This window comes from Macaca fascicularis, chromosome 8, assembly GCF_037993035.2.
Source record: "Macaca fascicularis isolate 582-1 chromosome 8, T2T-MFA8v1.1".
NCBI lineage: Eukaryota > Metazoa > Chordata > Mammalia > Primates > Cercopithecidae > Macaca > Macaca fascicularis.
The window spans coordinates 42,183,805-42,196,971 of NC_088382.1; the positions used below are offsets into that span (position 1 = coordinate 42,183,805).

The following is a 13,167-nucleotide window of genomic DNA, read 5'->3' on the forward strand; positions in this document are numbered from 1 at the left end:
GTTCCTTAGGTAATAACAATACTAACAGCCTTTGTTTTTCCATGGCCTGTTGTTTGCCTTTTAACTTGAAGGGACACAGTCAGAAGCTTCATTTTTTTTAATGTAGCCAAATCTATCTTTATTTTGTGTCTGACTTCATTAATTACTTCTAAGTTGGATCCTCACCCTTCCTACAGAGCTCTGACAGATTCTGTTTCTTGTAGACTGTTTTCTCCCCACGGTTCGATTTTTATTATTTAGCCATCTAATCCATCTGGAATTTATCCTGGTATATGCTCTGAGGTAAGGGTTTAACTTGATCTTTTTTCCCATTGCCAGCCAACTATACTCCAATCATAAATCTTCTTTCTCCTTACATATTGTAACATCTTCTTTTTTTTTTTTTTTTTTTTTTTTTTTGAGGTGGAGTCTTGCTCTGTTGCCCAGGCTGGAGTGCAGTGGCACAATCTCGGCTCACTGCAACCTCCGCCTGCTAGGTTCAAGCCATCTTTTTTGGTATATAATAAATTCCTGTAACTTGTAAGATCTTTTCCCGGGCTTTCTGTTCTGTTTTACAGAACAAAGATCTGGCTATTTTTGCATAAATGTGTCTCAATATCTTGTAGGACTAGTCTACTCTTAACTCTTAGTTGTTGTAGGGTTTTTTTTTTTTTTTTTTTACAAAATTTAAAATATGTTCACCAGTTTATTTTTCCAGATAAACTTTTAAAGATTATTGATGAATTCTATGAAAAATCCCCTAGGAATTTTGATTGAAATCAAATTAGCCCTATAAGTTAACTGGGTAGTATTGCCATCTTAGCAATAGTGTTTTACTAACTTGGAGTTTCAGGATCAAAATACGGTAATCAAACTTTTACTCTAAAGAGATAAAAGCTGGAGTTTACAGGATGCTGCGTATCATATCACAGAGTTGGCTACTTATTTTCCCATCTTTTTATCTCCTAGAAATACAGGAAGATTATTGGTCACAAACATGTGAGTTACTGTAATGAAATCCCGCCAAATCCCTAGACTAAGGAATTAAGGTGGAGTGGGTGTCACAGTTATTTTCGAAAGCTTTTTGTGATTTTATTCTTTTCCTCTAGGTGGACATTTTCTCCCCACATCCTCCTACCAGTGAATCTGCTTTTGCCTTTCACTGCCCCTTCCAACCACCATCCCAATCTGTTACCTTGTAACTTCTTAGTGACAAGAAGATGTGTGGTCTCCTGAAGACTCACAATATATTTATGAGGATAGTGAGTAGAATATTTTATATTAGGATGATCTTGAAACATTTGGACTATATGATTAATATTCTTCTAATCCATGAGGATGCATTGTTTAGGACATTTATTTTATTTCGGAGGTAGAGAAGAGAAGAAGGAATAAAATAGCTGTAGGTGAAGAAATATTCTTCTTTTTTTTTTTTTTTTTTTTTTTTTTTGAGGCAGAGACTTGTTCTGACCCCCAGGATGGAGTGCAGTGGCGCAATCTCGGGTCACTGCAACCTCTGCCTCCTGGGTTTGAGCGATTCTCTCGTGTCAGCCTTCTGAGTAGCTAGGATGACAGATGCGTGCCACATGCCCAGCTAATTTTTGTATCTTTAGTAGAGACAGGGTTTCACCGTGTTGGCCAGGCTGGTCTCGAACTCCTGACCTCAGGTAATCCACCCGCCTCGGCCTCCCAAAGTGTTGGGATTACAGATGTGAGCCACTGTGCCTGGCTAGGAATATTATTCTATTTAAATGTCCTGAATTCCTTCAGCCTCTTTAATTCAAGTCTTAAATTCCACCCTCCCCACAAACAGGTAAGTGTAGTAAAGCAGATATCTCAAATTTGAAGTAATGTCCTTTACTAGAATCTTAAATTTATACACAACATAGCGGAAGTTTCAGATGGTTTTCTTGTCTGAGCTCTAGGTATAAAACTCTCAGACTTGGACTTAGACTTGGACAGCCCTCTTTTTTAACACCTAATCTGCTCGAAAGGAATCTGAGTTCAACAGAAGGAAACAAAATGTGCTAAATCAGTAAGAGTAATCCTCCAAGACGATATTCGTGTTTAACAGGCTCTGTAAATACAATAGTATTCTTTAGCAGGAAAGACCAAACATGTCTATAGAAGGTATTTCTAAATTTAAAGATAGTTCACTGCTTTAAGTGGAGCTTTGTGTTTGCTTTTGGTTTGCTTGTTTTCAACTTTGGACTTGTGGTAGTTGGTGGGAAGAATTAGGGATAATGTTGGGATTATTTTTCTTCACTTAGAATAAACAGACTGACCTAACTCTGTTTACATCTTTTGCACTCAACAACTGCTTCTTTAATACGTTTACATCACAGAGTAGAGAACTAAAGTGAACTTTCTTATAAAGTCAATAAACATATAGTCATGAATATTTGATGGAAATGAGAGAATCTCATAGAACTGGCTCTTCAATTACACTAGTGTAGTGTAAATATTATATTTATATGTATATATATGTGTGTGTGTGTGTGTGTGTATATCCCCCCAGCTTCTCTGAAAGCTGACACAGTGTAACTCTTCTGTGTGGCAGTTCGGCTATAGGCTTGATCTGTGACCTAGGTTGAATGGCATACTTTCTGGGGAAAGCAAACTTTTCTTTTGTGATACAGAAGAAAATAGATCAATGGGTGGATATGACAAGAGTTGTTCACCAGAGCAAAGCCTAGGCAAGGGTCTTTGAGCAGACCCCAGGTGGGGGGGCTCAGCTAAGTCTTTAATGAATGCAGTTTGGATCTTTGTTAATCTTCCTGGAACTCTGAAAGAGTATTTTTTTTTTTTTTGAGATGGAGTCTCACTCTGTTGCCCAGGCTGGAGTGCAATGGCATGATCTCGGCTCACTGCAACCTCTGCCTCCCCAGTTCAAATGATTCTCCTGCCTCAGCCCCCCGAGTAGCTGGAATTACAGGCACCCACCACTACACCTGGCTAATTTTTATATTTTTAGTAGAGATGGGGTTTCACTGTGTTGGCCAGGCTGGTCTCAAACTCCTGACTTCAAGTGATCCTCCTGCCTTGGCCTCCCAAAGTGTGGGACTGCAGGTGTGAGCCACTGCTCCCAGCCCGAAAGAGTATTAACTATGGACATACTCTGAGGCCTCTCTTTTAAAAAAATTGGAAAGGTGCTTCTCTTTATAATTTTCTGTATAAATGCATTGTACACATCCCTGATTTCGGTGTGTTTGGGTAGTGGAGGGAAGATTATAATTCTATAGATGATTGTAGTCTACAGGTAAAGGATAATTAGGTCAACATCTGATCTTGCAAGGTTAAGACTGTCATGTTAACATATTTGAATGTGGTCAGGTGCTGTTATTGGCAATGTTGTCTTGATTAGACATCATCATGCCCTTGCCTGGTTAGACCGAGGAGGGGCAGAAAAGCAGATAGGGTAGCCACAGCCTCCTGTTGGCAATGGTGCGTCTTCACTGACAGGGCTACAGTGTTCCTAGTTGTGACTTTGCAACCTGTGCCAGGTAAGAACGAAGCCAGGACTAGGAGCAGCACACTGAAAGGAGCGGTCCAGCTGATGGACTCATATTCATCACTGCTCACACTAAGTTCAAGAACTTGCAGAGGAGTGACTTTAAGAAACCTTAGGCATTTATTTGCTTGTCCGGTGTCAAGAAGTTGCTGCAGGCCGGGTGTGGTGGCTCGCATTTCTAATCCCAGCACTTTGGGAGGCCAAAGTGGGAGGATCACCTGAGGTCAGGAGTTCAAGACCAGCCTGGCCAATATGATGAAACCCCGTCTCTACTGAAAAATACCAAAATCAGCTGGGCGTGGTGGCAGGTGGTAATCCCAGATACTTGGGGGGTGAGGCAGGGAGAATTGCTTGAACCCAGGAGGCAGAGGTTGCAGTCAGCTGAGATTGCGCCACTGCACTCCAGCCTGGGTGCAGTGTGAGACTCCATCTCAAAAAAAAAAAAAAAAAAAAAAGCAAATTGCTGCGTAGGTGAGGCTTAATCTTACTGGGGCCATCACTGGTCCTGAGTTCTGTTATTTTGTGACCCAGAAACTAGATTTCCCCAGGAGGAGTCAGGCTTTAGGAATTTATGTCACCCTAGCCAAACTCACAAGGACTATTTGTAAACTAGAATGTTTGTTTTTTCTTACATATGTGTTGAACACTTCCTGGGTGTGTGATTCTGTCCTAATTTCTGGGGGAAGTCCCACAGCAGGCTAAAGTTCCTTTAGAAGCTTGTGGGACAAATATGTAAATAAATACGTTATATATAGTGTGCTAAGCGTAGAATGGCCTTACATCCTGGTCTTCTGGAGACACTCCTGGTTTATGCCTGTAGTCCCCATGTAACTGTTAAGCATGCTCTCTTTCACTTTCAGATCTAAGGCCACAGGAATAGTTCTTTATGGATGTTTGGGGTATAGAAATGATAGAAAGGAAGGATAATCAGCCTGCTTCCCCCTGTAGACACCTGAGCTAAGTGCTGAAGGATGTTCGGGCAGCCGAAGCCTGGGAAGTTGGGGTGGGCTGGGGTTGGGGAGGAGGTGTGTTCCAGGAATCTGCAAAGCTCCCTCTGCAGGCAAAGGGAGACTGTTCCCGAAGCAGCAAGCAGTTGGTTCAAGTTAGGCACTGTTTCCCAAATTTACCCTGTGATAATAGTTCCCCAGGACACTCAGTGAACACACAGATTTCCAGACCCTGTTGGCAATTTGGATTTTTTTTTTTTTAAGAAGGCTGGCAGATGATTCTTGGGCATATTAAAGATCGACAACGAGTTCTCCACTGACTGTGGCTAGGAATACAAAAGGATGGGCATAGAGGCGAATGGGAACCGCAAGATTAGAGCACGAGTCACTGATCAGCCAGGCAGGGGTGACCTCAGGCAAGAAAGCCTTCAGAGGTAAAACCAGGTGGGAGTTATTTACAGTAGATCATGAAAGATGGGGAGTGCGAGAACTATGTCAGTCACCACGGGGATGCAAAGGAATGAAAAGATGAGAGAACTATTCAGGGGGAAGAACAGGACCTAGTGTATGCCAGTTACTAATTTGCTGGGGTAGTATTATTTCCTAGCAACAGAACCCTGTGTCAAATCCAAGAGCCTGGGGGACCGTAGAACCTGAAGTTTTACTGGGTGAGCATAAACCTAAAACTACAACAGTTGGATAAGTGGTGTGATATACTTCACATGGACTTCCTGCCTAGTTCACTTCTTTATAGTCGCTAGAACAACTCATGACAGTTTATTTCTGGGAAGAAGCCAGGATGAATTTGAAAGCATCCTGACACCCCATCCCTTTCTTTTCTCTAGACTTCAGTCTAACTCCTGCCCTTCGGTTTTGGTAAAACTACCCTGCCAAGTCTTATCTTGTATTTTGCTCCTGTTTTTGTTATCAAATGTGTAAAACAGTCACGACGAATAGACATGCCAACTGCTTTCAGAGGCAACGGTTAGTCTCTTGCAAGTTTCAACGTGCACATTTTGGAGCTGCTGTCTCTGTGGGAACCTGCAGGCACCTCACGGATGCACCACAACTCAGAAATTACAGTACCACCCGAAACACCTGATCCAGGCAAGGGGATCATTAAGCCTGGTGTTTGAGGCAATCGATTCACTTGGAAGAAGGTGCATTGGTGGTTTTGAGAGGAACAATCCCTACATGAAATCCTTCCATGGGAAATGGAGAACATCAGCTATTTCCCATTGCCTTCAAATCTAAAGTTGTCACCAGGCCTCTTGGCTTGTTACTGAAGCAGCGAAAGAAGTCAGAAATCAAAGACTTAGAAGTTATGAAAAGAAAATCTCAAAAAGGAGAATGGGGTCAGGCGCGGTGTCAGGCCTGGAATCCTAGCACTTTGGGAGGCAGAGGCGGGAGGATCGCTTGAGGCCAAGAGTTCAAGACCAGCCTGGGCAACATATTGAGTCACCCATCTGTATTTTAAATAAATATGGAGAATGGGAAACCCATCAGGCTGTAACCTCACAGGGAATTTAGCACCCTTACCTAAGACAAGACCTGGGCACTTGGGAAGCCTCCCCGAGTGCGGTTTGGGGACGGGGAGGGCATCTTAAATTCCAGTCCTCGGTCACTCTTGTGGCTTTGCAGAGGGATTTTCAACTCCCAGGAATGCCAGGGATGGAGATGAACAGGCTGAAATCCCCCACGCTGCCAGGGTTAGGGAGGGGAAAACAACAGTTCACAGCGGCCGCGAAGTTTTGTATTTTGTTTTTTTGGTAACAAGGGGCTTAACTTGTGTGCGGTCCAGTATCACCATCGCCGTGAAGTCACAGTGGCAAGATGAAAACGTTTAAAACATTTTAAAAAAGAATAAGGAAAGAGGAAGAGCGCGGCGTGCCCCGGCTCAGAAAACCGTCCTCCTCTGCTCCGGACGCTGGCAGAGCTTTGGGGGGCGACCGGCTCTCCCCAGGCGCCGCCGGGAAGCCCCGGCTCTCAGTCGGGGCGCGACCAGCGTGACGCCGCGGCGGGGGGATCCGGCGGGCGCGCGGCCGACTTCAAAGCCCCGGCGCCGCCGCCGCCCCCGCGCGCGCGCGCGAGTAGTACGGTCCGAGGGGGCGGCTTCTGGGGCGCGGCTCCGGCGGCAGCTGATGCGCGCCCCGCCGGCCGGGAGGCGGGAGTCCGCGAGCCTGGAGCGGGAGCCGCCAAGGTCTAGCCGCCGGGCGCTGCGGGCCGGGGGCCTGAGGAGGCCACAGGACGGGCGTCTTCCCGGCGAGAGGAGCCCGGCGCGGGGCCCGCTGCGGCCGCACCGTGTGAGGAGTAGGCCGAGGAGGACGCGGTCCCGGCCGCCGGCGGGAGGAAGCGCTCCACCAGGGCCCCCGACGGCACTCGTTTAACCACATCCGCGCCTCCGCTGGAAACGCTTGCTGGCGCCTGTCACCGGTTCCCTCCATTTTGAAAGGGAAAAAGGCTCTCCCCACCCCTTCCCCTGCCCCTAGGAGCTGGAGTCGGAGGAGCCACGCTCATGGCGTTCAGCCCGTGGCAGATCCTGTCTCCCGTGCAGTGGGCGAAATGGACGTGGTCTGCGGTACGCGGCGGGGCCGCTGGCGAGGACGAGGCCGGCGGGCCCGAGGGCGACCCCGAGGAGGAAGACTCGCAAGCCGAGACCAAATCCTTGAGTTTCAGGCAAGTACAGGGCGTCCCCGCCGAAATGCAGACGCGCTTGCCTCCATCCATCTGCGGCTCCCTCTGTGTGCGTGTGTATGGTCGCCACCCGCGAAACCGTCCTCACTGCGGTGCCGGGTCCCCGCCCGGAGCCAGGTCCCCGTGTGCGTCCAAAAGTTCGGGATCTTCTGTCTTCCCGTGTGTTTTCTGGCCCCCGTTTCGCTAGGAGCTTTCCGAACCCAACCCAGAATCTGCAGTCTCCGCATCCCCGCTGGCCTCGGTCACTTTCTCTAAGCTTCGATCCCCAGCCCCTGCCCCTCCACACAGGAGCAGCGTCACTGATCTCACCCAGTGCAACTTAGGGCCCCCCCCGGTGGGGAAGAAGTCGCTCCCCGGCCCTTCCCGGGGCCCTACCGTGTACCCAAAACGCGGCCGCGGTGAAGAAGGTCGCGTGATGACAGGCCCCTGGCAGCTGCTGGGAAATGGTGGTCTCTGCCGGGCTGTCATCCGCGTGATTGCGGAAGGCAGGTGACAGCATTCTTAGCCTCGGGCCCAGGGAGTTCCAGCAGGTAGAGGCCTACCGAGCAAAGAGGAATGCCTAGCATCGGCCTAACTCGGGGGTGGGACCAGTATTAATTGTTAAAGCCTCTGGGAAAGGGCTCTTGTGACAAAAGGAGTCTGTTGGAAACGCGCATTTTTCAGGTGTCTGAGGGAAGGATGACCTCAAAAATAAATGGTGCTGGAGAAAAGCTCCAGGGAATGGAGGAGCTTTCAAAGAGACAGGATGCCAGCCTGAGAAACCCAAGGAGGGCACTGCTCAGAGAACGCAGTTGCCTCCGCAGGTCAGACCCTGCTGAGGACCGGTTGGTTGTGAAGTTAGACAAACGTGCTGGACTTTTAGCCTTTGTGAATATGTAGATTTCAAAGGGTGTCGGAAATACCGTTGAAAGTGGTAATTCCTCATTTTTCCTCCTTGGCAGCTCGGATTCTGAAGGTAATTTTGAGACCCCTGAAGCTGAAACCCCGATCCAATCACCTTTCAAGGAGTCCTGTGATCCATCACTGGGATTGGCAGGACCTGGGGCCAAAAGCCAAGGTAAAGAAAAACTTGCATTTTTCCTGCCTGTTTTGTTTTTAAAGTTTTGAAAGATATCAATGAAGGAAGGAAAAAAAGTGTAAATTTAGGACCATTTAAGAGGGTTTGACCAAGAAATAGCTATTTGAAACCTCCTGGCATATATATTTTTAGGCGTGTGGTGATCGAGGCTTTCTCCTCCGAGTAGAGTTTGTGCATTTGCAGTATGAGATTATCATTATCTAACATTCCTACTAGGCCTTTCTCCTCAGCCCCTAAAAAAAATGTGTATGGTAATGAAGTAGGAAGATCATGTTTATATTTGACTTCACAAATTTCTCAGGCTAAGTTGCTTTCTACTGGGGTGTGGCTGGAGACAAAAATTACAGGTAAGACTTGTCTTAATTTTTGATAGAGAGGGTTCTTAAGAGCCTGTTTCAGAATCACTCACCTCACCCACTTCCATGCAGGGATGTGGTGAGAGCCCTTCAGTCTACTTGGGAAAACCTGGCACATGGGTTCCCTCCCAGCCCCTCAGAGCCCATCTACAGGAGCTTCCGCTGTCTCACTTAATTAGTAGAAACCTTTTTTGTCACACAGCCAGTTCGGAATAAAATTTCACCTGTCCCCACATAATTCATATGCTTATTCACTAAATAGAGTGCACTGTGATTCAGCAGTGAAGTTCTACTCTCTTGAGCTAACATTATGGAGGCAGAACCTGTTAAGGGTTAAGCGAAATATCTATGTCAGCTTGTGTGAAGCACTGTGGAGAAAAATAAAGCAGGGGAAGAGAGAATAGGGAATATGGGATGGGGATAGGGAAAGGTGAAGGGGAGTTAGGGGGAGCATTCATGATTAGGTTACTTGAACAGAGACCTGAAGGCAGATTGAGGGAGCAGGCCTTGGAGGTTCCTGAGGTAGGAACTCTTCCAGCAGAAGGAGTGGCGTCTGCAAAGGTCTGACAGCACCAGCCTGCTGCAGGTGAGGCCCTAAGGTGGAGGGTTCATGGTACAGTTTGAGGACCAGCCAGGAGGTCAGTGTGGACTGACTACTCAGAGAGCAGGAGGAGCTGAAGTCAGCATGGTCAGAGGAGGTACAGATGCTGCTGCATTGAGGATTTGGCATTCTTTCTGAGTAAGGTGGAAAGCCACTGGAGGGTATATGAATTTCCAAGGACTGCCATAACAGAGTAACTGAGTGGCTTACAATAACAGAAATTTATTCTCTCACAGTCCTGGATAATTGAAATCAGAACCAGAAGTCTGAAGTCAAGGTGTTGGCAGGGCCTTACTCCTCTGAAGGCTCCCGGAAGAGTCTGTCCTTGCCTTTTCTAGCCTCTGCTGGGTGTCTGCAATCCTTTGTGTTCTTTGGCTTGTGACAGCAGAACTCCCGTCTCTGCCTCAACACATGGCTGTCTTCTCCCTATGTATCTGTCTTCCCGTGCCCTTCCTGTGAGGACACCAGTCGTTAAAGTTAGGGCCCACCCTAATCCAGTTTGACCTCATCTTATCTTGGTAACATCTTCAAAGATACTATTTCTAGATAAGGTCACTTTCATAGGTACTAGGAGTTGGGACTTTAACATATCATTTTGATAGACATAATTCAGCCCACAACGGAGGGCTTTGAGCAGAGGGATTGTGCTTTGACTTCTTTTGTAAAAGGCTCCCTGGGCTGCTGTGTGGAGAAGGGACTCTAGGATGGAAGTCCTTTTTATGTTGTTTCTCTGTTCCAGGATCTGACGCTGTCACCCTGAAGTGGCAGAGCCAGCTTTCAGTTATCTAGCTACCTAAATTTTGCACTGATTGTGACTTTCTCCTCTCCCCAATAAGTATTTTTATTGCTTAGCAACTTCTTCATAGGTTGCCTAGGGAAGTCAAGTTACTCTGGTAATAGACTGCATGATGGAGCTGGAATTATTGGTAAAATGACATCAGCAAAAAACTGGTTTGGTTTTGCTTTAAATTGATTGCTCCATGCTGTGCTTACCCTGCTGAGAATTCAGCAATACCCTCAACTTGCCCTGGGCTGCATTTTGCCATTGTTCTAGGCAGGGACAACATGGGAATAGGCAAATTTATATACTGGAGAATTTGTGTGTGACACATAGCTGTGTAGCACTCTCAGTGATGAAGATAACACTTGTTCCTCATAGCTTCCCTTTTCTTCTGTGAAGATTGGCAGATCAGAAGGGAGATTTTGAAGCTTGAAAGAACTATTTGGTGGCCTTTCCATCAAATTTAAATAAAGCTCATAAGACACGTTAAGGAACTGAAAGCCTTTTTGAATTGCCGTCAGCTTGGGCGGTCCTTCCTCGTCATTTTGTCAGCTGCTAGACTGATTCATCCCGCCAGATTCTTTGCCGGTTGAATAGAGGCCTGGATGACCTAGGCCCCCAAAACCACAGAGACCCAATTGTTTGGTCCTTCCTGTGCCAGTGACTCTCACATTCTTTTTCATTCTCTCTAAAGGAAAACTTTTAAATGTTTATGGATCAGGAAAGCTCTGTGGGGTAGTTCATGAATGCAGACTGTAATTGTAGGGGTGGAGGAGTGTCCAGTCCAGGAAACAACCCTGCATATTATGAAGGCTTTCAGTTTAGAGTCTTTTAACAATAGGATGATTGCTCATCAACCTGGTAGTACCCTGACTTCCAGGGTCCTTGTGTACAACATCCGGAGCTAGTCCAGAGTACTGCTGATGGCCTTGTCACACATACACAGAAAATGTGCAAAGACAGCCACAGAACAGGTCTGACTGGAGGGGATTTCAGTGGGCAGAAAGCCCTGCAGAGTCATTTCATATTGAAGTTTAATTTCTGGGACTGGATAAGTTCCTTTCTCCCAAAATTATTGGTTGTTTTGTTCCTGGTAAAGATAGTCTTTTATATTTTTGTGGTTCCAAGACATGGTTGGACAGCAGTTATAAATTATATAAGACTAAATCATTCTGGAGGAATGATTTATGAGGAGTTAGGAGTTGGAGTTGAAATATGTAAAAGATTCTGGCTTCCTGGTATATAATGGCCCTCAAACGTGTGGGCTACATATACCATACCCATGGCTCCTGTGCTGACTTCCGTATAATTCTTTGAACTCAGGGAAACATCTAAGACTATTTTGAAATGACTTTTCTTATACTGGAACTGCTTTAGGAACTTGCAGTATCTAAACTGTATAATGACTCTTCCTAAGAGTTGTATGCTGGAAGTTAAGTGGTGGATAAGGTTGTAGATTTTTTTTTGAAGCCACATATAGAAGCAAGTTTTAGGCTTACTGGTAAAATAAAACTCTAGCTAAAGAGATTTCCTGAAAATAACCAGACTGTTAGCTGTAAAGCTTGGGCTGGTCTGTATTTGCTATCTGTCTGTTTTCTCCCACTAAAGGTGTTTAACGCTGCTGCTATTGTGGTGTTCTTTCTCTTTGCTGAGAAATATATTGGTGAAGAAACATCCCCTAGGCATGGGCTTTTGAGGAGGTGTAATCTCAAGTTCATCCTCTGTTTTGTTTTGTTTTCAGACAGGATCTCTGTCTAGACTGGAGTACAGTGGTATGACCATAGCTCACTATAGCCTCCAACTCCTCGGCTCAAGTGATCCTCCTGCCTCAGCCTCCTGAGTAGCTGGGACTATAGGCACACACTACCATGCCTGGCTAATTTTTTAATTTTTTTTGTAGAGATAGGGTCTTGCTATGTTGCCTAGGTTGATCTCCAACTCCTGGCCTAAAGGGATTCTCCTGCCTCACCCTCCCAAAGTCCTGGGATTATAGGCATGAGCTACCATGCCGGGCTTTTGTATGTGCTTGTGTTTGTTTATGGAGGACTTAGGTGCTTTGGCTTTGTGTAGCTGTTTTAGTCACAAAAACTGCAGTAGGTGCCCTCTGCCCCTTGAGTTTCTCCTTCACCAACAGCCCCCCTTCCCCAAACACACACACCTTTATCTACAGATTGTTACCTCTTTCTGAGAAACAGAATCTTAATTAGTGTAGAAGCTCTCACATCACCCTTGGAACAACTCTGCAGTTTGATGTGTTAATTAAATGCCTAGGTATTTCAAAGACAAACCGTAGTTCTCTGGAATTTTCCCCAGAATAGAAGGAAAGAGATAAATGGGATCTATGCACAGATATTTACTGCCTCAGGCCTGTGAGGGAATGCCAAGTTGTTTGTTGACACAGTTTTGGTAGTCTCGATCAGAATCAGCAAACTGTGGCTCATAGACCAAGCCCTGCCTGCCCTGTTTTTTTGCATGGCGCTCGAGCAGAAGAATGAGTTTTACATTTTTTGATGGTTTAATGGTGATATGTGAAAATAATGTGAAATTCAAATTTCAGGGCCCATCAAGTTTGTGTATATATATGTGTGTGTGTGTGTATATATATATGTGTATATATATATATATGAAATATGTATTTTGGTAGATACAGGATCTTGCTCTGTTGCCCAGGCTGGTCTTGAGCTCCAGGGCTCAAGTAAGTGATCCTCCCACCCCCGCCTCCCAAAATGCTGGGATTTCAAGTTTGAACCACCACTGTCATCCCCATAAAGTTTTATTGGAATACAGCCATTCTCATTCATTCAGGTATTGTCTGTGGCTGCTTTCACTCTACAATATCTGGGTTGAGTACTTGGAACAGAGACCAAATGTCTGGCAAAAGTCTAACATATTTACTATCTTGTACAGAAAAAAATGTCAATCTATGTCTATACTTATGACAATTTCAGTAAAAATACAGAGTTTAATTTGGAATAATGGCTTTAAGAATGAAAAGGTGGCAAGGTTATACCTGCTGAACAAATGAACTGTGGGCACGAGTTGCCATTAGTCTAGGCCTGCATGTTCAGGAAAGGCCCAGGGGAGAGCCTGAAGTGGCCTGGCTATTTGTCATCTTTGCAAAAGGGAAGTGATGTAATTGGTCTGTCAATGAACTTGATTATCAATTGACTCAAAGATCTAAGGAGGAATAAAAATTATTTAAAAAGGAAATTAGGGAAGA

General features: G+C 45.6%; 1 protein-coding gene across 50 annotated transcripts in view; it reads left to right on the top strand.

Moving 5' to 3' along the window:
* The window catches only part of TACC1 (transforming acidic coiled-coil containing protein 1), a 126,405-nt gene that overhangs the window by 53,866 nt on the left and 59,372 nt on the right, over positions 1-13,167 (top strand). For 20 of the 50 annotated variants that reach the window (XM_073998638.1, XM_073998644.1, XM_073998636.1 and 17 more), the window contains one exon: positions 8,073-8,188. The exons of 8 other annotated variants lie outside the window; for them this stretch is intronic. Coding sequence is in view for 26 of the 42 variants with exons in the window: in XM_073998633.1 (XP_073854734.1) it covers positions 8,073-8,188 (116 nt within the window). In the remaining 16 variants the exon portion in view is untranslated. Of the gene's footprint in view, positions 1-5,282; positions 7,935-8,072; positions 8,189-13,167 lie in introns of those variants that run through there. 22 more of the 50 variants (XM_065519079.2, XM_065519083.1, XM_065519080.1 and 19 more) reach the window with 6 other exon arrangements.